This window comes from Embiotoca jacksoni, unplaced genomic scaffold (genome assembly GCF_022577435.1).
Source record: "Embiotoca jacksoni isolate LCO1_2020_lvr unplaced genomic scaffold, fEmbJac1.0.p SCAF_13, whole genome shotgun sequence".
NCBI lineage: Eukaryota > Metazoa > Chordata > Actinopteri > Embiotocidae > Embiotoca > Embiotoca jacksoni.
The window spans coordinates 18,925,101-18,951,606 of record NW_027185263.1 but is presented as its reverse complement, the minus strand read 5'-3'; the positions used below and the strand labels follow the sequence as shown (position 1 = coordinate 18,951,606).

The following is a 26,506-nucleotide window of genomic DNA, read 5'->3' as shown; positions in this document are numbered from 1 at the left end:
GTTGCAAGCAAAATATGAAGTTGAATTTGATAAGGTCCAGTCAAATGGGGTGGAAAAATGCTGCACTCATTTGATAGCCAAACACTGCAACAGCTACTAAGTGCCTTTCAGCTTTTGAATGTTTTATAGATAGCACAGGAGCTGTTACGAATGTTTCTAAACATGGATTTCAGAATCACAGAATATTGTTTTGAGTTAGTATTAACTCATCGGACGGGAATGATCCCGTGTTCAAACACTTTCACCTTTTATGTTAAAATGAGGTCGCAATTGTTAAATGCATTGCTACAGCTCAGTGTGATGAAAAAGCTTATCACCAGAATATTTTTGACAATTTGTGTGACATGTATTCTATGTTCTTGCAAATTGTCATTGCAGAAATGTATAATAAGACACTGGATTATACATTATAACTGGACTGGTGACTTAATAAGATGACAATTAGTTGTGTTGTTTCTGACTGGAGGCTTTAATTATAAAATAGGGCAGTAGGTTAATGCTGTGACCAGGCAGGTACACAAGCTAAGTTTTCTAAATAAATGCCCTGGCCGTTGCTCCGCACTCATTGTTTACTTTGGATTAACAACTTTAACTTTGAAGATTGTATTGAAATTTACACGAGTTGGAGAAACTATAAGACAGATGTTTACATTCTTTATTCGGACCCATGCAGTGAACCTTTGTGAAATTTACAAATTAATTACAATTTACTTTAACTCACTTTATGGTATAATGTATACATGTAATATCTGCTGTACAGTCTACATCCCTGCCGACTCTTTTGCATGTTTGCTTGTTTTGATTGTTGGCCCCTGAGATCATGATAAATGCTGCCATAATAAAGACAGACATGGAAACAGATTTGTTAGGTTCAAAAGGAGATCTGCTCAGAGGCTGTCATCACATATGAAGATATTAATAGCCAAAGGCAACACATAGGAAGAAAGATCAGGGATCTTACATGTTAAGGAAAGTCATTTCTGAATTAGCTGGCCACCTATGTGAAAGAACAAACACATTGCCTGAGTCGTGAGCTTAAGGTCAACGATAGAGATGAAAGTCCCCAGAGGCCCCAAGATACGTTATTTTAAATTATCGATTATCAATTGCAAATTATGTCCTTAAAGGAAAACTTTGTCAACATCTTTGCATCGATAAAGTTTTGACTCTGTTCATTTCACAATTATTTAATCTGTTTTACAAAACAGTTTTAGCTGCCTTAAACACTTATCATAATTTCATTGCCATTTGCAGATATTTTTGGAAACAAAAATGTTAGCACTCATTAATTTACATATTCCGCACTTAAACTTTCAGCACATCTGCAAAATACACTGGCTTTGAACATTTTGCATATGTTCAAATTAATATTTTCACTGATTTGTTGATTACTCCGGGTCATAAATAATTTTCCCCCAAAAATTATTTTTTCAACACAATATGCTGCAGGGGAATATAACATGACAGGTTGGTCACTGGGGTGATGCAACTGTTGCCAAACAACCCCTCCAGCAATTTGCCTGGAGGGATTTTGCTTTATGGACAACTGTCTGCATGCACCTAGAGAAGGTTTAATTTGCTAATAGTATTTCTGTAGATCCATGAGAATAAGAGCGAGAAGTGAGTGAGCTATACTGAAAAAGAGACACCATCTATAAGATTTCTAACAAAATAGTGAAGTGATGGAGAAATATTTGTAAAGATTAATGACCAGAATAAAACGTATAAAAATAAAACATGTTCAGCTCAATAATACACCTATTTCTGCTCTATACAACCTGTTTATGAAAACACATTGTCATATTGTTTTTACTTAAGTTTTAAGCTTCGTAGAATGTGACATATCAGTGTAAAATGTAGATATTCAGTTAGCTTTGTCCTGAACATGTGAGGATGCAGTGTTGTCAGTAAAAGTAGCCAACAATTATTTTTTTCAGCCATTTAAATCTGGTGATCATTGGAAAGATACAGTTTAATTCATTACAAAAAGGCTCATTTTGAAAAAAAAAAAAAAAATTCAAATATAATAACTAAATATTATATTATGATTTATTTATTATCTTAAAATCAAAATTTATTTTGCTATATTTGTTGAAATATAGTCATAGATATTTAATACTTAACCATGGAAGACTATCAGTGAGAAAATATCAAATCAGGCCCTCACTGGGAATTTGATCCCCCATGGCTGACTTATGGATGTGCTCATTAAGCATAACCAAATTGTACTGATTAGCATTCAAAATTCACCTCTGTTCCCATTGCCCAAAATGTGTAACATTTTCAAACATTCTGGCAAATGTTTCATTAAAGTGTTGCTAGCCCCCAGCTCCAATCCAATCCAGTCTCCACTCTATCAGGCCTTCCCCAGAAGTGATTATGGTAATTGCTGTTTGATCAGATGATTAAATTATAATTTGATTAAAACCACACAGTAAACGCTTTGAATACATTAATGTGTATTTTGCTGCCTGGTAGTGTTTGCAGGGACCCCTGTCACCTTGTTACCAGTGTACACACATCCTAGGTATACTATAGGACCGGGTGACATGTATGCAACGCTGCACTGGGAAGTAGTGATGAACATGAATGCTGGTTTTGATGTACTGTGCTCGAGTAATCACGGAAAACCTGGTAGTTAATAAAGGCTCCCTCTCGTCTGTGCAGATTGAGTGCAGCTGTAATGCAGATAGCTGCCATTTTCTCAACCATTGCCCGTCTCTGTTACTCTGAATTGTTAGTGTATCCATCAGGGTGATTTATAATAGTGTGGTTGCAGACAGCTTCGTACAGGACTACATGATTAGGTTCTATATTGTACTTCGACATTACAAGATGCATTTGTAGTCTGAGTATTCTGTGACCTCTTAAGCATCTCGATTCAAGATAAATTGAAGAGTTGAAGTGGTGTTGGAAGCACAAAAACAAAAAATTCCAAATAACGGTGCAGAGGCACACGCTTTTAACCATATTTAAAAGATTGCCTCTCTGTGTTTGCATAGGAGCAATAAGTGAGGACTGTCTCCTGGAGTGGGGTTACTGAAGATGAAATGCTGTTGCCTTAGAGGGAAATGGTGGGCTGTTGAGGGGAGGGGAGAATGGGATGTGGGGGAGAGTATTGTGTGTGACTGTGTGTGTGTGTGTGTGTGTGTATAGCGAGAGGGATATTTTTCTGAGGCGCAAGAGGATGGCTGGGAGTGGAAAGGCAACGATGTCTAGTCATCTGACCCACAATCCCATTTAACCCAAGGCCTCCACTGTCAACTGTCAGTTTATCTCGCCTCTTTTGTTTCTCTTCCGCTAATGGGTTCATTTTGCCCTGAGTTGTACAAAAGCAACATGGCAATGAAGCAAAAAAAAAAACGTTTTTTAAACAAAGACACAAAAATCTCCGATCTTTAGTTGTTATAAGTAATTCAGGAAATACCATATTCAGTCCATTTTGATGATTTTGTATTTGGCAAATACTTGCTAATGCAATGCATTACACCATCGCTGAACATTCATCTTTATGAGGACTGTAAATAATCATTTTTCATGCATGCAACTACATTGTATTAAGCGCAACTGTTGCATAAAGATTCATTCAACATTTGTAACATCAAATGTAGATAGTTTTATAAAAAATGTTTTCCATGTTAAATTACTGAAAAGATTTAGTCACCTTTCATCATCTTTCACATTTTTCTTTTTGTAGTGATTAAGAATGCACATGTTCATCCAAAGTGGCCATTTATACACCAAGATTCATCGCTTCACCAGTGTGGTTTCTGGATCATAACCTCAAACAAGGTCCAAAGGAGCCAATGAATGTGCTTTTGTTACATAAGCAGAGAGTTTTCATATCTCACACACTACAAGTGTGTGGCAGGTCAAATGGGGCAACTATACTGATCGAACAGAAATTTAACAAAGCATTGTTGCCTCTGTCCTTTGGACAACGGATGTGATCCAAAATATCCTGTCTGTCTAAATGGACACGTCACCTGTGTGTTAAATGGACATGTATTTCATTGAAAAACAATGTGAAGCAAACAAGGACAGATGAGTGCTACCTGAACCATCAAATAAATGTTTCCTTCTCATGTCTTTGGTCTGTGGTTTGCTTACCACCCATTTTGCATTTCAGCTCTCAGTCATTCATGTCAACATGTTTAGTCACTACTTGCCATCGGTCATATGTCAAATCAATTTAAAATGTATTAAAAACAATTTAAGGAGAGACATGTTAGTGATTAAGTTTATTACAGTTTTCTCTCACTTTTTTCTCTTTCACTAAAGAAACAAATTGTAACTGTGTAATTATTCTGTTCAGATACGTATGATATACATCCGCTCTGTAAATCACAGGCTCCTGTGCCATAGTATAAGTATTATAGACGATCTTCAAGCTGTCAGCCTTCCTCCTCCAGCTAATCTCCTTGTTCATCCCTCCCTGCTGGGTTTAATGTTCTCCTTCTCAGCACACCTCAGATCCTCTCTCTTAGCCCAGTCAGTTAGAATTGTACTTAACAGTATACAGTAGAAGGGAGAGATGGAAAGAATTTTGCTGAAATAAAAATAATGTGACTATTTCACTCTCTAAAAGCACCCAATGTATATTATGCTGCAATACATTAAATACAAATTGATATCAGGTACTGAAGAACTGTGCAGAGACTCTCTCTATCCAAATATACTCTAGCACCTTGTTGAATGAAGACAAACATTTGACTTTAACAAATTTTAGCACCACCTGTGAAGTCTATACTTTGTATATATGTATGTGAACTGACATTGAACATTCTTTCAATTAATCTAGCTGTCGTCAGAAGTGAGTTGCAGACATGTTATCAAAAAAGCTTTGTTATAGCTCTTCAGCCATACTAGCAGTTCTTTGAGGCTGTGGTTTGGCTTTACTTTTCTTCTAACATATTGATAATCAGCAGGTATTGTCATGCCGACCACTTTATTTTTTGTGTGTTAGAATGCTAGTAATAATAGTAATGAGAAATAAACACAAACCCAGCGAGTATTGTTTTTGTTTTAAAAATGTTCTGACAATATTATGCAGTGTTCTAGTAAAGTTAATGTTATTCTAAAAGGTAAGATAATGTTCTCCAAAAACATTCTAGAATTTTTTTTGTCAACATTCTGAAAATGTTTTTCATAAAATTATTTGATTATGTACAAATTATTTTTATCAGCAAGGTTTTTTTGGTCCCAGAATGTTATTGTTTTAGAGTAGGATAACATGATTTAAAAACATTATACAAATGTTTTTTGGTAATATTATGCTTTTAGAATTTTGGACTCGAAACCTGCTTACAGAAATCACATTGGGATTTCATGCCGTGTAATGTGTCACAGGACAGACATTCATGGCTACTTATATTAGCTTTTTAATACAGTATGTGAACTAACATCTGTTTGCTTGGACACTTCCAAGCGAACCAGTAGCTACATCAAGCTCGGATTCAAACTTTATTTTCCATGTGGATTAATATTGGAAGTTGCTACTTTGGGTACTTGCTGTCATTTGAATGCTGTGTCACTTGAGAAGAGTAATGAAAATACATTATGAAAGTCTTATATGGTTGTTTATTTTTCTCCTGACGTGCCTGTCAGTAGCAGTAGCTAGAGTTTGTTTACTCACTAACAGGAGTTTCTCTTATAACTCCAAAGCCATCGCTATTCTATTTCCGCTCTCCCACTGTCTCAGTCAGTTTGTCCATTGCCACCTTGGTAATGTTACTGATTAAAGTCTTCAAAGTACCCAGTATGTGGGAACTCCCTCCCCTTCTGTTTGGGCTCATGTAAATTAGCGTTTATATGCATCAGCTAACCCACTCCACAGTGATTCTTTTCTCACCCTCCTGAGAGTTGACATCAGAGGAGGCTATCATTGGTTTTACATGGCGGCTGCATGGCACTGAGCACATCGCTCAACATTATTCATGAGGACAAATTGGGCGCCAGTGATTTGGGAGAGTGAGGGGACTCTGTTCTTCGATCTGTGCATCTCGGCTCAGAACGGCACTTCTCTTTACCGCTTATTGTGTAAGCCCCCTGGGCAATAGAGGAAGGGGTGTGTGTTGTGGGGGTGGAGGAGGGGTCGGATGCTTACTCACTGTCATCATGAAGCTGTCCCGTCCTCCACCCCATCTCTTTTCCATCCCCCTTTTTCACTTCCCCAACCCCCACAGTCCCCTCCCTAGGCAGTCTGCAGAGCTCTGCCTTAATTACCTGCATCGCCTGCCATGAGCTGTCAGTGTGGCTCAGTGCTTGTTTGCCCCAGTGGAGCTGCCCTAATGTCTCGATGCCCTGGTGCCCCCTGTAGCACACCAGAGATCTCTGACCTGGTGAGGGACACGATGTGGCTGAGAGCCAATCAGTCTCCAATGTTTAAATACATTATCAGCCTTGGGCAGGGCAGACATGTTGTGGCTAATAGCTAATTCAATGTGATAAAATCATTGGTTAAATTAGACTGTCACCTGGAAAATATGAAATTAAATGAAACATCAAGAAAGCATCAAGTTTTGTGTTGTTTCAACAAGAAAACAAAAAGTCTCCAAACATTCAGCTAAGGTTGATTAATGGTGTTTGGTTGAGGTAAACACAGAGCAGAGCAAAAAGCCCCTGACACATCAGTAGGCTAATGCACAGGCTAATGCATAAACCTATTAATGTTGTGTGTTAGTGGGACCTGTATTGATCAGACATTTACTTAAATAAATTGCCTGGGTGATTTGGAAGCAACCACTGATTGACATTGTCAGAGTGGAGAATCATGGGTCAAATCAACCACACACTAAATGGAACATAAAAGGCATGTTTGTTTATTCTTTTGAAGGAATAATGTCATTGAGGATCTTTGCAGTTGGTGCTTTTTTTTAAAATGGAGTTATTTTTTACTAGTATTCTGAAACATAGCTATAGTCGAATATTCTCTGTAAACCAGCAACATTACTGTCCACATTGACTCCTTGCTGACTTGCTTGTCAACCAAGCCCATGTCAGTTTCTATGTTTATTGACTTCCAGACATTGACATAGAGGACACACACACAGACACACACACAGACACACACACACACACACACACACACACACACACACACACACACACACACACACACACACACACACACACACACACACACACACGCACACATCCTTTTGACACACCCGCATGCACTTTCCTCTCTTCTTGACCGAAGTGTGTCTGATGCCCTTGAACCACTAATGTAGTAGCAGAGGAAGGATTGCATGAGGAGTCACCTGCAATCGACGATTAGAGTCTTCAGCAGGGCCTGCCACCAATAGGTGTTGACATCTGGGACTGCCAAGCATTATTTCCCAAGGCAAGAAGAAGAGACCCACTTCACCAGTCCAACAGGACACCGCCCCACCCTTACTCCCCCACCACCCTTTCCACCTGTCCACTGAGAATGGCTAAGACAGAAAACAGAGGAAAAAAGAGAGAGCACATCTATTATACATGTGTGGGATTCATAATTGAACAATATCACTTTTTCCACTTTATGGTTTTAGCTCAGGGAAAACTAATGTCGATTAAGACGGGCTCTGGCACAGGCATGTAGTGGCTGTTATGAGACCATGTGTGTGTGTGTGGGCATAATGGGCATGGGGGTGGGTTGGTGTTCCTTCAGCCTAATATTGTAATGGTATGTGTGATGCCAAAGGCATATCAATGGAACTATGATACAATTAATTTAAGGATTTGTAAAGTTTGTACAGCTGAGGAAATAAATATATATGCTTGCACAACTTGTATCATCCCACATCGTGTCCGTGCATGAACGGGAGAATAGAAATAGCCCAAGCGTATCTGTCAGGTCTGTTCAATATATTTAATCATTTGAAGATTATTCCTATATTATTATTACAGATTAAGATTATTTTTAAGAAACCCGTGAGATGTGGAGCAAAGTGATGCAGACAGCAGCTGTTATCTACCAACAGCCTGATGACTGGCTGACTATCGATGGGATCCACATAAATCTTTCATGTCCCATTTAAAGATTCTGATAGCTATTTTTTTTTATTTTACTCACATGTACCCAGTATTACCAATAGATCCTCAAAAGTGTCTTTCATCCCTCTGCAAAAACAATTCATTACATACTGTATCTTTGAGGTGCGCATTTGTATCTTACTATTTTATGACAGCTGTTAATGAGATTATGACTTAATGTTGGTGTACACAAACATGCTTGATGATTGCCAACAGCCTCCCACACACTGTCTCCTTTGCTTGAAAACAAGCATTATGATAAATTGTCTTGTGTTGTACAGTAACAACTGAATATTCAAATAATATGCTCCAAAAATACAAATATTGTTTATGTAATTTCTGCTTTATTAGATAATTCTCAGTAAATAGGGAATAGGGAATAGACTGGGGGGAGTGTCTAGATGAACCTGATTCAGATGCATTACTGTCCGAGTGGTCTAAGGGAGTTAATGTATGTTAATGTATGATCTATTTATTTTATCCAGCCCCGAACCAACAATCCCCTTTACTAAATAGCCAGGGCACCGCAGAGTGTATATGTTGCTCTCCACACATTTACTACACTGCTTGCCAACTGCAGGGAATGTCCTGGTCAGTGTCCTGGTTTCACGCATTGTGTTTCTTTTGTACTGTATCCTTGTGTAAACGTAGAGTGAAATGGAGTGAAGTTTGAATGTGAAAGGCAGTGTCAAAGGAGTGTGAAGGAGAGATGCAGGTTGAAGAGAAACACAAATAGCCAAAACAGAGCTGAGAAAAGAAGGTACAGAGAGAGATACTGAAGGGGAATAAAGTAGGGGAAAAGAGTTTAATTTGAAAGGCAACTAAGATGGCACATGCCTTTGACCTCTGTCATGGCATCTCTCCTATCCTTCATCCTTTTATTTATGTTCTCTTTCTGTCTCTCTCTGTTAATAGCTGACTGTGTGGTACTGTCTGAGTGCTTTCCAGCTTTACTACCTCCCCACTCAACCCCCAACACTGTTTTTCTTGGTCCATCTCTGAAAAATACATGCACTCCAACTGTACCGATCTGAACTATTGGGATTTGGCAGGATTTTGCGTCCATCAGGCTTTCTCTTATCTCAAGGAGTCAGCCACCTACAAATGGGTGGTGGTGGAGGTGGTTGGGGTCTCAATTTTTTATGAGTTGGGGAAAAATGGATTCAGACAAAAGCAGTTATGAGCCAACCTCCTCTCATCTCCTCATCACTCAATCACCTTTTAATCTCGCTCAAAACACGGGATGCATGATGGCTGTTTTATTCTCATTTATAGACTGATGTTCCTGATGGATGAATATGTTACTGTAAGAGGGAGGTCAATTAATATATATTTTTTAGATAATGTGCTCTGAACAGATATGAACAGCAAACACATTTTATCTGTTACATCAAATTTTTCACCCATTGTGACCTGTCAGTGTGAGATGTCATCATAGAGTGTATAGAAATATAGGATGGACATTTCAAACGAAATAACTATTCGACTATTACCCACCGCCCACCCCACAGGTACACACATGAAGCAAGGAACCGACTTACTTTTGCCGTGGACTGAGCAAATGCGATCTAACTTCTGAAACCCTAGCCTTGGACAAATCTAATGGGAAGCATGTGTTTAGCTTCATTTTTGACATGACACCCGCTGTTTGCACTGCATGTCCGACATTGAACTCACCAACAATTGATCATATATCGGTGTAGTTATCGTTGTCAGCTCGATGCTTCACCCTGATGACTTTACATAGCTGTGGTTAAACTTATATGAGAGCTTTAGCTGGCAGGTTTTGCACTGCACCACGTCTTCAAATTTTTAATGGCTGCAGTCATCTTTGCATCTTTCTTTTGTTCCCACCATCGGTGCGATTAGGTGCTAATCTTTGTGTGTTGAGCAGTTTTACCTAGCAAAGCTCCAGAGCCGAGTAGTTACGTCTTCTTCCCCTTAAGTTGTTACACAGTGGTTGGTAGACAGCTTTTAGGTGAATTACTGCCACCTTCACAAAAAATTACATTCAGGCTGCAGTAAAAACAAGGGAGAAAAGGAAGGACTAGAGTTGCATATACTATTTGATTTTTATATTTAAGTGACTATTCGAATATTAGAAAATCATGACCCTCCCTAATAGAAATATGGAAGATGCGCCTCCCATTCTTCCCACTTTACAAGTGAAGCCAAAGTATCCAGGATACAGGTACTACCCTTTTGAGCTCCCAGAGTCTGTAGTGATCATACAAACTAGTACCATGCCAAAATGTGTAAAAACACCTGTCAGTCCACTCCAGCATACTCTGTCAGTGTCAGGTTTTGCCTTGCCTAGGGTTTTATTTTAAAAGTTGACCGGATACTCTTTGTTGTTCCTGTGTCTGACTCCCTGCCCGGCCGATGTGCTCTCTGAAGCTTGATGCAGCTTGACATCAGCTTCCATCAAAAATAGAGCAAAAGCCATAGACTGTATATAAAAGTGGACGCAAACCTTCAGGTCTGAGAAAGGAGGCCAATCCAGAAGTGATTTAAACGACCATAAAATACCATGCAGGCGGTTGGCTCTAAAAAAAAAAGCTCTGGCTCAACTTCTCTGCAAATAGAGTCAAGTCCAAAAATGTTTTCCACAAGTCATTACAGTGTTATTCATTAAAGTCACTCCTTCCTAAAGTTTTCAGGTGGTCCATCCAAAAATAATCTAGTTTAATTAGATTTTAAGCCTCAAAAATATGTTTGTATGTTTGATTGACAGGCCTCAAGTGCAGTCAGGTTTTCTATATGTGGACAGGCATAGGCCCAATCCCAATGTCCACCCTCGCAGATGCTCGGACTTTGAGGCACGCTCCCGGTAAGTCCTCGAGGATTTAGGGCTGTCACACTGTCAGATCATCGGGTCTGTGAGGGCTCTCTGGCGGACATTTTGAGCCCTTTAAGCACCCTTTCCGTGAGCAAAATTTGCGACGTATTAAACGTGGTTGTGTTCTGTCTGGCTACAGTTGGACCCTTGTCATTGTCCTGCCCGTAGTCTTCTGTTCACAAAATGTAAACAAACAAAGCATGGAGGGTGTTAAAGGTAACATCACCTTGCTGCTTGCTGCTGGGGTTATTTATTGCACGTTTGTAAAGTGTTATAGTTTTTAAGTTAAATGTCTGCATTGGATTTACTAACGTTAATGCTTTTTCTGATAAATACCTAAAATCTAAAAACATTATATAGACTAAATATAGCCTATGTATAGGTCTATCTATCTATCTATCTATCTATCTATCTATCTATCTATCTATCTATCTATCTATCTATCTATCTATCTATCTATCTATCTATCTATCGATACACACACACACACACATATATATATATATATATATATGTATAATTTATTTATTGGTATTTATTCATTTAATTATTCTTTTTCTTTTGGAGGTGTGGCATTTTTTCTTTTCCAATGGCCATGCAAGCAGTGTGTGATGTCACAATGGAGTGTTCCATTTGATCTTTTATACCATTTCAGCCCACATGAACTCAAACACTCGAGCACTACAGCTGTGACATCAGCTAAATCAGTGAGGGTTTAGGGTGGACATTGGGATTGGGCCAGCGTGTCCTTGGGTTCTCAATCTGATTGAGCTTGTCCAAATATAGTATAATAATCTGAACTCAAGGCTTATTACCTATACTGTAACAACTAGGTTATGAATGGCGGTAATATTAGGCCCACCAAACATTTCCATCCAGCCCACAGAATATTATTAAATTCTGAAAATGTGAGAAAGAACAGAAGGCATGCTGATATTTATGATATCTAGCCTTTTTTTTAGATAGAAATAATTTGATTAGTGATGATTTTCAGAACCTAAATATGTGCACTTGACCTGCGGTTTCTAAAAACATTATACATCTATCTGTCAGCTTATAACTAGCTAGTTGGGTCACAGCAGTCAGGCCCAACTCACTCTCAAATCTTTGCTTGCTTTGATGGTCTGTATCTTCATACAAGAATTGCACAAACTCATACTTCGCCTTTAATATTATGTTTTATTTATTTTTTCACATGGTCTTATATAATATCTTTTACATATGACTATTTTACAATAACAGTGACTCAAGATGCCAACCAAAACTGCTTTGCCAAAAAAATATGTTGCAAAATGTTTTGCTTGGATTGAAAAAAAGCACCGAAAATTACATCTTTCTGTGACAACGGCAAATATAATTGTAAATGAAATGAAATGGACAGGCTTTAGTTGTCAGAAATGTTGCTTTTAAGAGCAAGCTGAATGAAACAGTTCAGATTCTATTTTTTTCCACTGCAATCGTTTCATTGCAAATGAGGCATACAGGTTTGGCCTTGAGCAAAGTTGACATTATGAAGGCGTACCTATCAGTTCCACGTCAACTTTACGCGAAAGGGTCTTTGACAGTTACATTCTTGCAAGTGATTTAATCCTCAAAATGGACACCAAAATATCTCAATCACCCCCTAGTGACTGGCTGCAGTATAGGTGTTACAAGTCCATTCAGTCTAATATAGGCTTTTCAATTTGTATTAAACATTTTGAACAAAGGTGAAAATACTTAACAATAATTTGCAAATCAGGCCAAAATATATTTTGTATTTAAATGTCGGCATCCCACAATAAACTTGTGTGTTTTTATAATGGAGAACGCCAAGTGCCATCATGCCACATTTGCATTCAGTGTTTTTGTTGGCAATATCCAGAGTTTGACACAACCCCCCTCTCACACACACACACACCACTACATAACCTTTCTTTTTCTGTTTACAAATCTTGCAATTAAGCCAAAGGAACTGTAATGGCCAGTTTACTTCTCAATATCGCCATATATGTTAGCATAGAAATTTCAGACCAACTTCACCTGGACTTCCTCGCATATTTAACACAACTTCAACTGTGTAAAGACAAACCATGCAGCGTGACCTAATACCATTCTGACAATTCTTTTGAGCTTTTAAATTATACATTTTGCAGTGGAGGTTCATATTGTACACCACTGTCAGTGTCACCTGCTAAGTGTTGCTGTATATAGATAATGCTGTGGATTGTGAATTATCTGAAACTACAAGGAGTCCGTGTTGTGAGCCATTTGTGAATGTGTTTGTGTTTTCATGGGGCCATAAGGAATCACTGGTATTTGGCAGAACCATATTAGAAATGTTTACAGATAATGAGAACCAATATGTCTGTTTTGAAAGCAAATTAACGACACTGTTGTGAAACAGTCATCTACATAAGAGTCTAGCTCCCTGCGATTCATAAGTGAGATTTAATGATCATCTTGATGGCAGATTTCCCTACTTGAGAAAACCACTGACAAGCTGTTACTCTGTTGGATTACATGGTCGTAAATTAACCCCTGAGTAGTTCTTCATATATCATTATGGGTAGAGAGCAATTCAAAATTTGTATTATGTCTGCTTCTTGTGATTTTGGCCTGCTTGCAGCTGGTTTCTTGTACATGTACTATATTTATATTTATATCGCTATATTAAAACTCTTTTTTATGCTGAACACAATCATTTTGTGCAAAGAAATAATAATACAATGGCTTATGGACTGAATTCTAAATGAACCAAACCTGATTTATGAGTAGCCAAATAATCATGTGATGATATAACCTGTAAACAATCAAAGCTAAAGTTAATCTGCCCTTAAATAGTGTTTTGAGGAAATTAGTGTTTGTCAGCATTGACAAACTGGCAATAAATTAAAAAAAATGTGAACAACCGAACTGTGTATCATGATTCTTCTGCCTTTTCTTGCCACCTTGTGGTTAAGAAACTACAGTCTTGTAGCTGTAGACAACTACAGCTGTTCGCATTTCAACACCTCCAGGCCTGGCCCTCTGTGTACTGCATGTGTGAAGTGAGTGCTGCTATAAATGTGTGGAAACATGTGTAGGCCACGGCGTTTGTTTGTTGTAACAGGTTGAACGACCAGTGGGTGGAAGTGGCCGGTGACTTGAGAACGCTCATTAGGAATTTATGAAGCGCTAAAATGTTGGGTCTCCGGGGAGGGGGGATTGGCAGCTGTCGCATAGGCAGGCAGGCTAGCAACAGGAGGAGGGAGCACACATTAGCAGAGCAGAAACTGTAGAGATACAGCAGGGATAACTGAAATATTTACAGTCGGTGACTGAAAGTGGCTGTTCAAGCAATAGCTACCCAGGCCAGTTGAGGGCCTTTCTTTCACTCATATCACATGTGGAATTATCATTTGAACGTTTGAATTCATTTGTAGTTGTGCTGCAAATGTCACAACTTCAGTATTTATGTCACAAGTGTACAGGTAGGCAGTATTTCAGCAGTCTTCATTAGAACAGCAACCTTTAAGGCACCACTTTTTTTTTTTTTTTTTTATGAATCTACAATTAACATTCTTTTATGACCTTAGAGAAGTAGAATGGCAGCCCATGTTTTTATTATGCAGAAACGTTTGCTCTCTAACTTCATGGCTGGTATCTCCCTGTTTAGTGATGACATTGGTACATAAGATCGAGCTTCAACACAGAGAAGCACAATCACACAGAAGCACAGAAACATGCTGCAAATACAGACAAGCAATCAAATACAGAACATTATTTCATATCAGTTTTAACATTTTGATTGTTCAAATCAGATCATGGTGCATATTTACTGTTGCAGTGTTTTGTTATGCTGCATATGTGCTGTCAAATACTGTGAGGACATTTTCTTTTTTGATTGTGTTTTTTATATCTGTATATTTTTTCTTCAGTCATTGTGGTCACGGTACATTAGGGCAAGCAAAATTACTGTTTCAGCTTCTATCTACTGTGTGCACCATAGTAAAATCACAGTGCACAGTTTTCCTTTAAATGGACAATAGATAGAATTAACATATTTTATTGTGTCCAGCTTTCTGTGTACGACCGGGCTAAAGTTGGTGTTTTCTTGACATTTTTGAATGAATGTTGCTCACCCTGCTGGTGTTTGGTATAAAAATAAAATCCTTGAATTTTATCCTGACTATGGACAATTTTTTTGAGGACTACTTTTGCATTCCCTTGCAATATGTTTTGCATTTCCTCACAGTGTTTTGAGCTACATCACATTAGATTTTGCGTTCCCACGCAATACTTTTCTTTTTCCTTTCTCTCTGAGCCACATGTCTGTTGGCACTATGGTCCCCATGAACAGTAGTGTGTTGGTACAGTTCAGCTATAATACGCTTCCAGTAAAAGGAAACACTCTGCAGATACTATTGTAATGTTGTGACACTTTGTGATACATTTTGTGCTCATTAATTTAAAAAGGACAATCAACGATAGTATTGTGAGCACAGCTGCATCTTCTCTGTCCACTATGATGGCTGAAGCTATGGCTATGTGGATGGTGTTGGGACTTGGGCTGCTGCTTTGGTTCAGCCTGTATTGTTATGGATATATCTAGGTGTTAATTTGAAACTGTAGTTTTTGACAGCTTGTGTTACAGCCGTTAAAAACTGATGCATCCCTGCTGTAATAGTAACAACCAAGGTATGAAGTTAGCACTACAATGAACGGTTAAGGGAATCACCTCGGAGCTCTCAGCTGCACAGTTTTTGATAATTTAGTCCAGGTTTGACCTGTCTAAGCTAAGTGGTTTTAGATATGTACCAGGACCAATCTGATCGAGATGTAAAAAAAAAAGGTAGTATGATGTTCTCTTTTTTCATTTTCCCAAATACAATAAAGGTTTCACAAAATAGCAAATGCGTTCCAGACAGAGTTACGGCTTTATCTAAAATATCTAAGACACTTTTACAGCATTTAGAAATGAAAAAAAAAAAAAAAAAAAAAAAAAAAAAAAAAAAAATTCTGCAGCTCTACAGCTTTTAGCTGCTTTAAACTCTTTGTTTAGGTTTTCAGCCCTCACTGCCCTCAACAAACAACAGCAGGCTGTCGTTTTCAGCAAAGAAGCTAAGTAATGTTTTCACCCTGCCAACTCAAGATCCAGACAGGGTGGGAATTGTAGCCACTGCCAAAAGATGGGTGAATTTGGGATGTTTCTGCACCTAACATGACTACAGGTGTTTCAATGGCATGTTGTATCAATCACGTAGAACTGTAGGCACGATTCCCTTAAATGTTAATTACAGAATTGGAAGCTGTGAACCAAAAGCTAACAAAGCTGAATACTGTCGGAGATCGGCCTTTTAAAATGATTGATCACAAAATGCATTACAAAGTGTCACATCATTTCTCCTTCCTGTAGTATCTGCAGAGTGTTTCCTTTAACTGGAAGCAAATTATAGCTGAACTGAACCAACACACTACTGTTCATGAGGACCAGGGCAGCTCAGAGCAAACAAACATGGGTCAGAAGGATAAAAAAGTATTGTGAGGGAATGCAAAATATTTTGAGGTAACGCAAAACAAAATGCAAAGAAACGCAAAAATAGTCCTCAAAAAAGTCTCGGCAGGGTCCTTCGGGGTAAATTACCCTTTTTTGACGCCACATTTAGTATTATAATGTATTTTATTATGATGTAGCAGTGCACATACGATTTTTTGCCTTTAGATATATTCTTCAATCTAGACACTCAATTGAAAGGTGACAATGTCACCCTCAAGCAACAAGGCCCAGTTTTCCCCCTCAGTTATTCATACAGACACAACACAGAATGCATTGACACCTATCAGTTTAATGATGAATAAATCTATTTATTAATATAGTTGTCGAAATATGTTCTTACCATCTCCTCTAGTAATGCAGAGAAGTTCACTATTGTCCAATACAGACGTTTAACTATAAGTGACAATAATGGCACACAGTGTATTTAAAACTGCTGATTTATAGAAATATATTACAAACAATGGTCTGCGGTTATCTCACATCATGACTTTATTTTGCACTGCATGTATTAAAATAATTCCTGTTCCCTAGCCTGATATCAAATCAACATACATATCCTGGCTGGATGCCGAAAGTGTGGGTTGTCCCTTACAGCAAAGAGTTGCATTGTCAGTTTTTATCCTAAACAGTAACTTAATACAGGGGATGTACATCACATTGCATTCACTTACTTAGTTAGTTAAGATGCCTTGGAAACACCCTCTTCTGCACACTGTGTAAATGAACGTAATAAATTGTGTGTATACCCGCTTTTAAGGTTATGTACATATTTTTGCCCATGTCCAAGATGTAATTATAAAAACAGATTCTCAGTGAATGTTTGACACCATAGAAACAATGTGATTGCTACAATGATACGTGGCTTATGTAATTTTAAAAATGAACATTTTGCAGGCAATGGAAGCTACGATGGCTTTTAACTCTGTTGAGCTGTCAAGAGAGAATGTGTGTATGTTTCACTTTCAAGGCAAGGGTAAATAAAGAAACAAAAAAACAACGTGACGAACAAGCAAAATAAAAGCTCAAAAACACATGCTATTTCTGATCAGAGTGATTACTTGAGTTTGAATAATGTTGAGTTTTTCATCTGTATGTATGTCAAAAAATGTCGGAGGATTGTGAGTTCCCTTTATAGTTCAAGGTGACGTTGTCAAAAGCCTTGGTTTGTTAAACCAACAGTCCAAAACCCCAAATATTATTATTTTTTAAATGTCAAACTGAGAAAAGCGGTCGTATATTTCCTTTGTAAAGTTTGACGCAGAGATTTTTTTGGCCTATTTTTTAGCAATTTTTTTTCTTGAAAAAAGGATTTGTACAACCAAATGATTATTGTTGATTTACTCTTCCATGTCATGTACAGAGGTGGGCATGTCATAAATAGATAGATAGATAGATAGATAGATAGATAGATAGATAGATAGATAGATAGATAGATAGATAGATAGATAGATAGATAGATAGATAGATAGATAGATAGATAGATAGATAGATAGATAGATCTGTTCTGTTCTGTTCTGTTCTGTTCTGTTCTGTTCTGTTCTGTTCTGTTCTGTTATTTCACATCCACTGCTGCTATCCTTGAACTTTGCTGCAATGTCTCCTCATGGACAAAACATAGAAGCACACTCCCTTCACTGCAGTGAACACAAACACAGCAGCCAGCCCAGGGAAAACACTCTTTGGTAAAATTCTAAGAAAAAATTAGATGTAGGAGACCATTCTGTCAAATACAATAGTTAATCCCTCGTGTGTTGAGATTCAACAATATTGTATACAAATTTGCCAACAATATTGAAAGACATATGTTCAGGTTTTGATAGAAAGCCACACATTACAAACACTTATCTAACATTTTGTTTTGTAATTTCATTTTCTCCCTGCAGTTTTCTGTGAAGATCTACGTTCCAGCTTATATTTTGTCAATGCATCTGTGCAAGAGGTAGTGTTTGCCAGCACCACAGGGACATCGGTGCCCTGTCCTGCCGCAGGTGTGCCCCCTGTCTCACTGCGCTGGTACCTGGCCACCAGCGAGGAGATCTATGATGTGCCAGGGATCCGCCATGTGCACCCCAATGGCACCCTTCAGATCTTCCACATCCCCCCTTCCAGCTTCAGCAAACTCATCCATGACAACACCTACTATTGCACAGCGGAGAACCCCTCAGGGAGAATCAGGAGCCAAGATGTCCACATTAAGGCTGGTTAGTTTCTCTTCTGTTGACCATCTAAAATTGTGCTTTGTTGCAACCCAACTAAGACTAATGTCTTAGTTTAGTATGAGCAGTTTTCCTTCTAATATGCAACTCACTTCTCTGTCACCTCCTCCTAGTCCTACGAGAGCCCTACACTGTCCGGGTGGAGGATCAAAAAGCCATGAGAGGCAATGTGGTGGTCTTCAAGTGCATTATCCCTGCCTCAGTGGAGGCCTACATCACCGTTGTGTCCTGGGAGAAAGACACAATGTCAATCAATCCTGAAAGTAAGTTATCCTTTTGCACTACAGTAACTGCATAATTTCTGAAAGGTGGAAGTCCAAGTGGACCTAAATATTAAGTTAACTTGGATCAGTATTTAGTGAGTGAGGAGGATCTTATTTGCCTCTTTGCTGTGTTGTTCTTGTACGATTCTCATTTAGGTCTCAATGGTTGTTATAAGAGATTTAGATAGTGGTATCCATAGCCAAAATGAGAACAAATCAGTCACTGATGTTAGATCGTATGTGTTCAGACTTTATATTTTACTAAATGGGATAATAGATTAAGCTTTCCTGCCTTTGTTATGACGGGATAAGTGAAACAGTGTAAAAAGAAGAAACACATCCAGCATCGTAGGAAGAGAAATTTCTGTTTTGCTAATGGGAAATTTTCTGTACTTCTATCTATGAGAAATGCTACAGGATTTACAATGCCGCTATAGTCAGGCCATAGTGAGATAAATGTTAACATCATCGTCTATATGAGTTACTAGGAAAGACACCTTAACTAAAGTTTATCCTTGCCAAAATCGAGTTACAAGTGGCATTCATCATTAGATGAGCAGAGGTGTGTGTTGTCTGTGTCCTAGCCTGTTATGTTCGTTTGTGTGTCTCTTTATTTCCAAGTCTGTCTGACCCAATGACAGTGAGTTCAATTCAATTCAATTCAATTTTATTTATATGGCACCAAATCACAACATTGCATGGCACTTAACACATTAAAGTTCTTACAACAGAACTTTACAGGATTATATAGAGAAACCCAACAATTCGACAATTCCCACATAAAATAGGAGGGAAAAACAACTCCTCTTTAATGGAGAAAAAATTCCAACAGAGGGAAGGAAAAAAGGAGTTCTGTCTCCTTTTCATCTGCTCGGTCTTCCATGAAAGCGCAGGGTGCCAGTCGTGTCACTGTATTGACCCATTTTTCTGGCTGATAGGAAGCACTGCAGTGCGCCGATCATTCAAATCACTTAAATAGAACACTCGCCTGCGTGATTGTTTCCCAGCCCTGGGGGGCAAATTCACTTTATGTGGGGCATTTAGCAAACTCAATAGACAAGAGCAAATGTCATTTTGCTTTTGGATGGAGGGCAAATACTGGCTAGCAAATGCTGTGTTGTTGTTTTTTTTTGTTGACGTTTCACATTTGTCTGCTGAGGCAAAAGCGGACATGTTGAAATCTATAGCAATCTCTTAATTGTCCATAAATGGATTTGCCGCAAGCATATTTTCAGACACTGGAATATGCAAGGACTATTGTGTACGTTTTTTCATTGAAACGAATTTGTGCATTTAGACTTTTTGAATGTAACACCTCACTGCCAAATTGTTTTACAGTATGGCTGCAACTATGAAGGTAATCACATTTTTTGGAGCACTGAATCTTTGAGGACTTGCAACCTGCAACCTTTTTCACTTCTTTATAAATCTTTACAGAAAAGGTTTCAGCACTGTCAAAACAAAGTGTTTATTTTGAGCTGTAAAACTCATCCCGTATGTAGCCATCAGCCATGTAAACGCTGTCAGAAAAATCATCCAGCCACCAATCCACTGCTCTTCTCCGTGCTAAATAATGGATGACGGAAGCCTATGAATCCATGAGCAAATGGTCTTTATTCACGTTTCAGCGCACGCATCCTACTGACGCATTGTCCATTCCCCTCATCCTCTACTACATGCATTTGAAGTGCACTTTGTGTGTGTATGTGTGTGTGCGGGTCTGTATGTATACTAACCGACAGCTCAATGCAAGATGACTCATCTTGATGACCAGCCTTCAGCATTTAAATTTTTAATGACTAAAAATAATATCAACACTTGGACTTTAAACAAAAAACTTTGTGAAATACAGCTTTTCTGTCTTTGACATGAATAATTGACTGTGGCTCTCCAGTTGTAGTATGATGTGCAGCACCAGTCAGAAAGGCCCTCTCTAAATCTCACCGGACTGCGCCTTTCTGAGTTGTTGTCAGGGTAGACTTACAAAGCATGACTGTTAGAAAGGAATGAAAGTTTCGGAATAAATATGCATTCAGTCAGGACATCCAGTAAAATCAACTGTGCAGTATTGTCGTCCAATACAGTGGGTAAATAGTGGTCTGGTGTTTTAACATAACAGCTGCAAAAAAACAAACAAATAAAAAAATCTATTTTATCCTCCAGTGGGAGGGTGGGACAGTTAACAATTACAGTTTTTTTTTTACTGATTTAGGGAAATTTCTCTCATTTCCACCTCAGAAAAGTAAAAAATAAACCACACAACTTGTAAGACATACAACTTTATAATGCATATAATATTTTATATATATTATAAATACTAAGTATATTTCATATAATAGTCAGTAATTAAGTGGCCTTAGCTGCCGTGTGTAAATTGTACTAATCTTTTTTGGGTATGTGATGCAGTGACACATATGCCTTTCTGTGTAATTTATTGCAATTCATTTCTAGTTAACCCAAGTGCCATTTTTATTTTATGGCTAAATTGTCTACCGCATCATGAGGTGAGCCAACTGACAGATTCACCTCAATTCGAGTCAGCTTAATTTCATATATGATTAACTGAATCGTAAGTTTACATTCAAAAAAAAATCTTGTTTTCATTATGTATATCAGTGAGATTTAGGATAGGTCTGTTCATGTGTGCTCTTGCCCACTGAAGCTACAAAAATATCCCTGCGTCAGCTGGGCTGCAGTTAGACCTTGTTTGAGCTGGCAGAGCTACAACTTTGACACCAAAGTCGCACTGCACCGGTGCATGTTTACCAACAGAGCCCCTGTTGCACTGGTCCGCCCATCTCGCTGCATCAGAGTTAAAGTGAAAAAAGGAACTTGCACGGCATGAAAATACAAATGCACCTAGATTTGCATTGCGCTTGTGCTGTGCTGAGTACAAAAATAGGGCCCCAAAATTGCACTGCTCTGCCGCATCTTTATCGACACGCCCCTGTTGCACCGTTCCGTCCATCTTGGCGCAGCCGGATTCATGTTAATTCACAAAAATTGCAACTTGGTGCAAAGACTGAAAAAAGCCACACTTCTTGTACGAAAATACCAATGTGCCTGGATTTGTGCTGCGGTGGGTATGAAAATAGATCCTGTTATCAGACACAGTCAAAGAAGCTGCAAACTGTCCAGACTAAAAATACTTCAGTTATTATTTTGGAGGGGAGAGAGAACTCTGATTGTGAGGTTTACTGTGTTGTTTTTTTTCTGATTTCTGGATGCAATCTAGATAAATCTGTCATTGAATAGTAAAGCCTGGTTTCACTGATACATACACAATTCTCCCTAACTTTACTGCAGTGTATTGGCATACTATCTATTTGTTGTTTTTGTAACAATGTTCCCTCCATAAACTTACTTTACTATTGTAAGTTAACCATTTAGGTCATTACATGAATAAAACTGTATCAGACTGTTGCGTCCCGCCTAACCAGCATTGATAATCTTTGTCAAGATGCCAAACAGTCAAAAGAAATCAGGGCCCAAAAGAAGATTATTTGAAAGGTTATTTACAAGCAGAAATGAATGACAACAACAGGACACACTTGAAACAAGCATCTGTAGCTGTAAGTAGGTGTCATGTTTTTTTTTTTTTTTTTATAATATTCTTATTTCTAGAAATGCGTCTTAAAGATCAGATTAATTTACCATCATGGTGTGCTCATGCAGTTTTTAACTTCTTCCTTTATTTTAGGTCACAAATAGTTGACAGGAATTTATGTAATAATCAAAGATTTTGTGTTAATTTTTTTTCCGGGATTTTGTTTACCTAAATCGTTTAAGGAAAGGATGTGTATATCAGACTTGAATATCTATTTATACCCATTTTTGTTGATTTGTAATGCTGGATTAATGTTGAAAGGATGCTGATCAACTCTGTCCATTTAGAGTACGTGCTGGTGAAATGGAATTGAAGAGGTGTGATAGACATGTGTTTACTTCCTGCAGGGTTGTTTTTGAGGATGTGTTGTTGTGGACTGGGTTTGGCTGCGGCTGTGTTGCTGTGTTGCTGTGTTGCTGTGTTGCTGTGTTGCTGTGCTGCTGTGCTGCTGTGCTGCTGTGCTGCTGTGCTGCTGTGCTGCTGTGCTGCTGTGCTGGGCCGTTCCCCAGGTGCAGCCTGTGCTGCAGTCACTGAGGAGGCCTTGTAGTCATTTGCCTCTGCCTAATGCTGCCTGCTCTGCATTCAGCACCAGTAGGGCTGAAAGGGGGGCTACCCCCTAGCATTATACTGCAGAGAATCACACACATACAAAAACACACTCACACACACACACACACACACAACGACACGAGGGCTTTTTCTCATTCTGCACACGGGCTAAGCACGAGGGCCATCGGCCATCACACAGATTTGGTCTTCTCAGCCCTCCCTAGTCTTGTCTTTTCTTTTCTTTTTCTTTTTTGTTCATACTCCTACTTTTCAATTGTTTTTCTATCACTTTGACATACATTATATCACATACATTATACAGGAACATGCCATTAATCCACAGTACTTATAGTTTATGCAGTCAAATCTCATACTAACCAATCAGTGCTCCTGGGTTTGGTAACATGTAGACTCAGTTGTTTAGGGAGATTGCAGATTGCTCTAAGTCACTTTAAGTCTGGCTATTTGCTGAGCAATCTTGCACATTTCTGTTTCTTTCATGTTTGTTGACATTTAGGATGTGTGTTGGAGTTATTTCTGCAGCCAGTCTTGCATGCCTGCAGCAATTGCAGAGAGGATAAGGAGCCAGCCACACTGTGCCGGTTTAATTGGCTGTGTATAATGGGCTTTTGAAGTAAATATCAAGAGTTGCTATCAAAAGGCTGCTGGATGTTATCATGCATTTCCCCAGTGCCTACTGTTTCTCCTCCACTCCTCCATTTCAAGGCAGCCACAAAGCTGGGCTTGAATGGAGTCAAACAAACATCTGGGAGTTGTTGCACCGTTGATTTTAGGAAAACTAAGATGACCTGAACTCATTTCTGTGTTGATCCATTTAGTCAACCCTGAGATGTCCTTGAATGCACGTGTTTGTTAATATTTCAAATGGTATCAGTTTACATAAATGTTTTATTAATATGTAATGGGAGTATAACGCATTCATGTTTCACTGTTTATTGTTGCCCTACTGTGAACATTAGTGTAGAGGATAGGGTTGGAGTTCATCATTTGCCATATACTGTGTGCTGTAGCCTACTAGTAGTGTGGTGTATAATGAATGGCTTTTGTAGTGAGGAGCTTTGCAGCTCGCTTGCATGTCGGGTTTGCCCTTTTTTTAGAATGCAAGTAGGAAACAGCCATTGGAGCAGCACAACCTTGAGCTGGTGGCTGGGGAGGGTGAGTAATGGTCTTACTGGTCCCTGCGTGGTGAAGATGTAGAAGTCAAAGGGAGGGGAGGTGAGGAGGAGGGACAGAAGAAAGGTGATAACTAACTCTCTACCTCTTTTTCTCTCCTTCTTTCTCTCTCTCTTTCCCTCTCACCATCCCTGCTCTGCTCTGTCGACAGGCAGGGTTGGGACTCTGACGTGTGACAGGTTGAATGTCGAGTCTTTTTCCAGCATTTGTCATTCTGTCTGCCAGTGATTGGCTGGAGTACTGTTATTCACACAGAAAAATGGGTCAGGTGGCCTGTGGAGAATGAGGTGTTTGTATGGATGGATGGATGGACAGCACAAACACACCCGTGAGCACTCACTCACTCACATGCATACCTACACATGCATCCCACACAGAGCAGTGCAGCAGAGCAGTGTTAGTAGATAAATAACAGATAAATAAAAATAAATCCATGTTATGTGGTTAGCGTTTCTCTTGTTGAATTCACTGTGTCCTCTCACAAGCTACGAGCTGGTTCTCTCTTCACACCCAGTGGCAGGAGCTTAGGGAGACAAATAAAGGGTTGCACTGAAGGGAAAAAATGGGAAGAAAATCAATACCCGTGTGCATGAATCTAGCTGCAGCTGCCACAAAGCATTATGGGAACATGACGGGTAGATACACTTAGGCTGGGCACCATGCAGACAGCATGATAAGCGAAAAAAAAATAAAGAAATACACAAACCCATTAAGCATTAAAATGAGAGGTAGGTGGGTAGGTAGATAAATAAATAGACAGATAGACAGATAGATAGATAGATAGATAGATAGATAGATAGATAGATAGATAGATAGATAGATAGATAGATAGATAGATAGATAGATAGATAGATAGATAGATAGATAGATAGATAGATAGATAGATAGATAGATAGATAGATAGATGTGTCGATTAGAGTAAATAAGAATGTAAAATACAATACAGTTTTGCATTACTGCTACAGTTTGTTTGCTTGTGTAAATCAAAGTGAGTAAATGATGTAATAATTATAACTCTCATACGTAATATAATGGTAATATGAGCTAACTGGCAACAGAGTTTAAGTAATGAAAGCTCTGTGCGCTGCGCCCCTCTACTAAATACCAGACAGCTGTCGTAATTTCACAAATAAAGGTCTAAGTCTTGTTTAATGATGGCGTCATAATTGTGTCAGAGCTGACATGGCAGGGTTGCAATGTTAGAAATGCCATGTTACAACATTACAAGTAAAAAACATGAGCATATATATAGCTATATTTATATAGCATGCTTATGCTCTGTGTGCTTAGCTCATCGCTCTCCACGCAGCCTGCTGCTGCTCCACTCTTAGCAATAGACCGATGGAGTTATTAATTAAATTGGCTGATGCCCTTTCTCTCTCTTCACTGCACTGGTGCTGCAATGATCACACTCCCACCTCCATACTGTGCTGTTTGCTCACCAATAACCACAATTTGTTCTTTATTAAACTCTTGGGGCTGGGAACAATTAGGCTGTGAGGCAGAGGATTTTAGCATGTGTGTGTGTGTGTGTGTGTGCGTGTGCGTGCGTGCGTGCGTGTGTATGTGTGTGTGTGTGTGTGTGTTGCATATATTTGAGTGCAGACGCAGGCAGGAGAAGGAGGAGGAGGGTCGGGTCGAGGGAGAGACACTAAACACTAATCTTAGTTAAACAGTGAGGTCTTCTTTTTGCGACTGCAGTTTGGCACATCATCTTCTGGCTGATCAGCGCTGTTCTGGGCGAGCTCATGCCTCTGTGGCTCCTGGACCTGGATGTGAGCCAGGTCATGCATGGCTCCCTGCCAGGATACAGATTAGCAATAAATAATCAACATGAGCTAATCGTGGAAGGAGCCACCAATTAATTGGTACTTAGACATTTTGCGGACTGTATAGACTTAGGGTGGGAGGTTATCAGTGGATCAAAATGATTGGCATGGATGTCATTGCAGTTAGATATATACCCATATAAAGTTAGATATATACCCATATATCTAACTCATATATCTGACATACGGAAAAAAGGCTTGTGTGAAGCACATATGTGAAAAGCAGCCTTCTTATAATGTGTTGAAGCTCCTGCTGTATGTAAGGACAAGCCTGAAAGCTGAGAGGGCCGGGTAGGGGCCGGTTGTGTGTACTTCAGTTCGTGTGTGTTTATCTGAAGAGATAGTAGTCAATGGCAATCATTTTCTTCCTGGATTGGAAGAGGCAACAATATTATGAATGATGCATTCCTTTATTAGGAATGCAAAGGGACAATGTTGGTATAGGCTCGAGGATCACATAAGCTTTTATACA

The 26,506-nt window shown here is 38.9% G+C and overlaps 1 protein-coding gene across 4 annotated transcripts in view; it reads left to right on the top strand.

Moving 5' to 3' along the window:
* The window catches only part of LOC138196736 (cell adhesion molecule DSCAM-like), a 102,941-nt gene that overhangs the window by 6,277 nt on the left and 70,158 nt on the right, over nucleotides 1-26,506 (top strand). For all 4 annotated transcript variants that reach the window (XM_069147081.1, XM_069147080.1, XM_069147079.1 and 1 more), the window contains exons 2-3: nucleotides 18,260-18,577; nucleotides 18,706-18,855. In XM_069147081.1, the coding sequence (XP_069003182.1) occupies nucleotides 18,260-18,577; nucleotides 18,706-18,855 (468 nt within the window). The remainder of the gene's footprint in view (nucleotides 1-18,259; nucleotides 18,578-18,705; nucleotides 18,856-26,506) is intronic.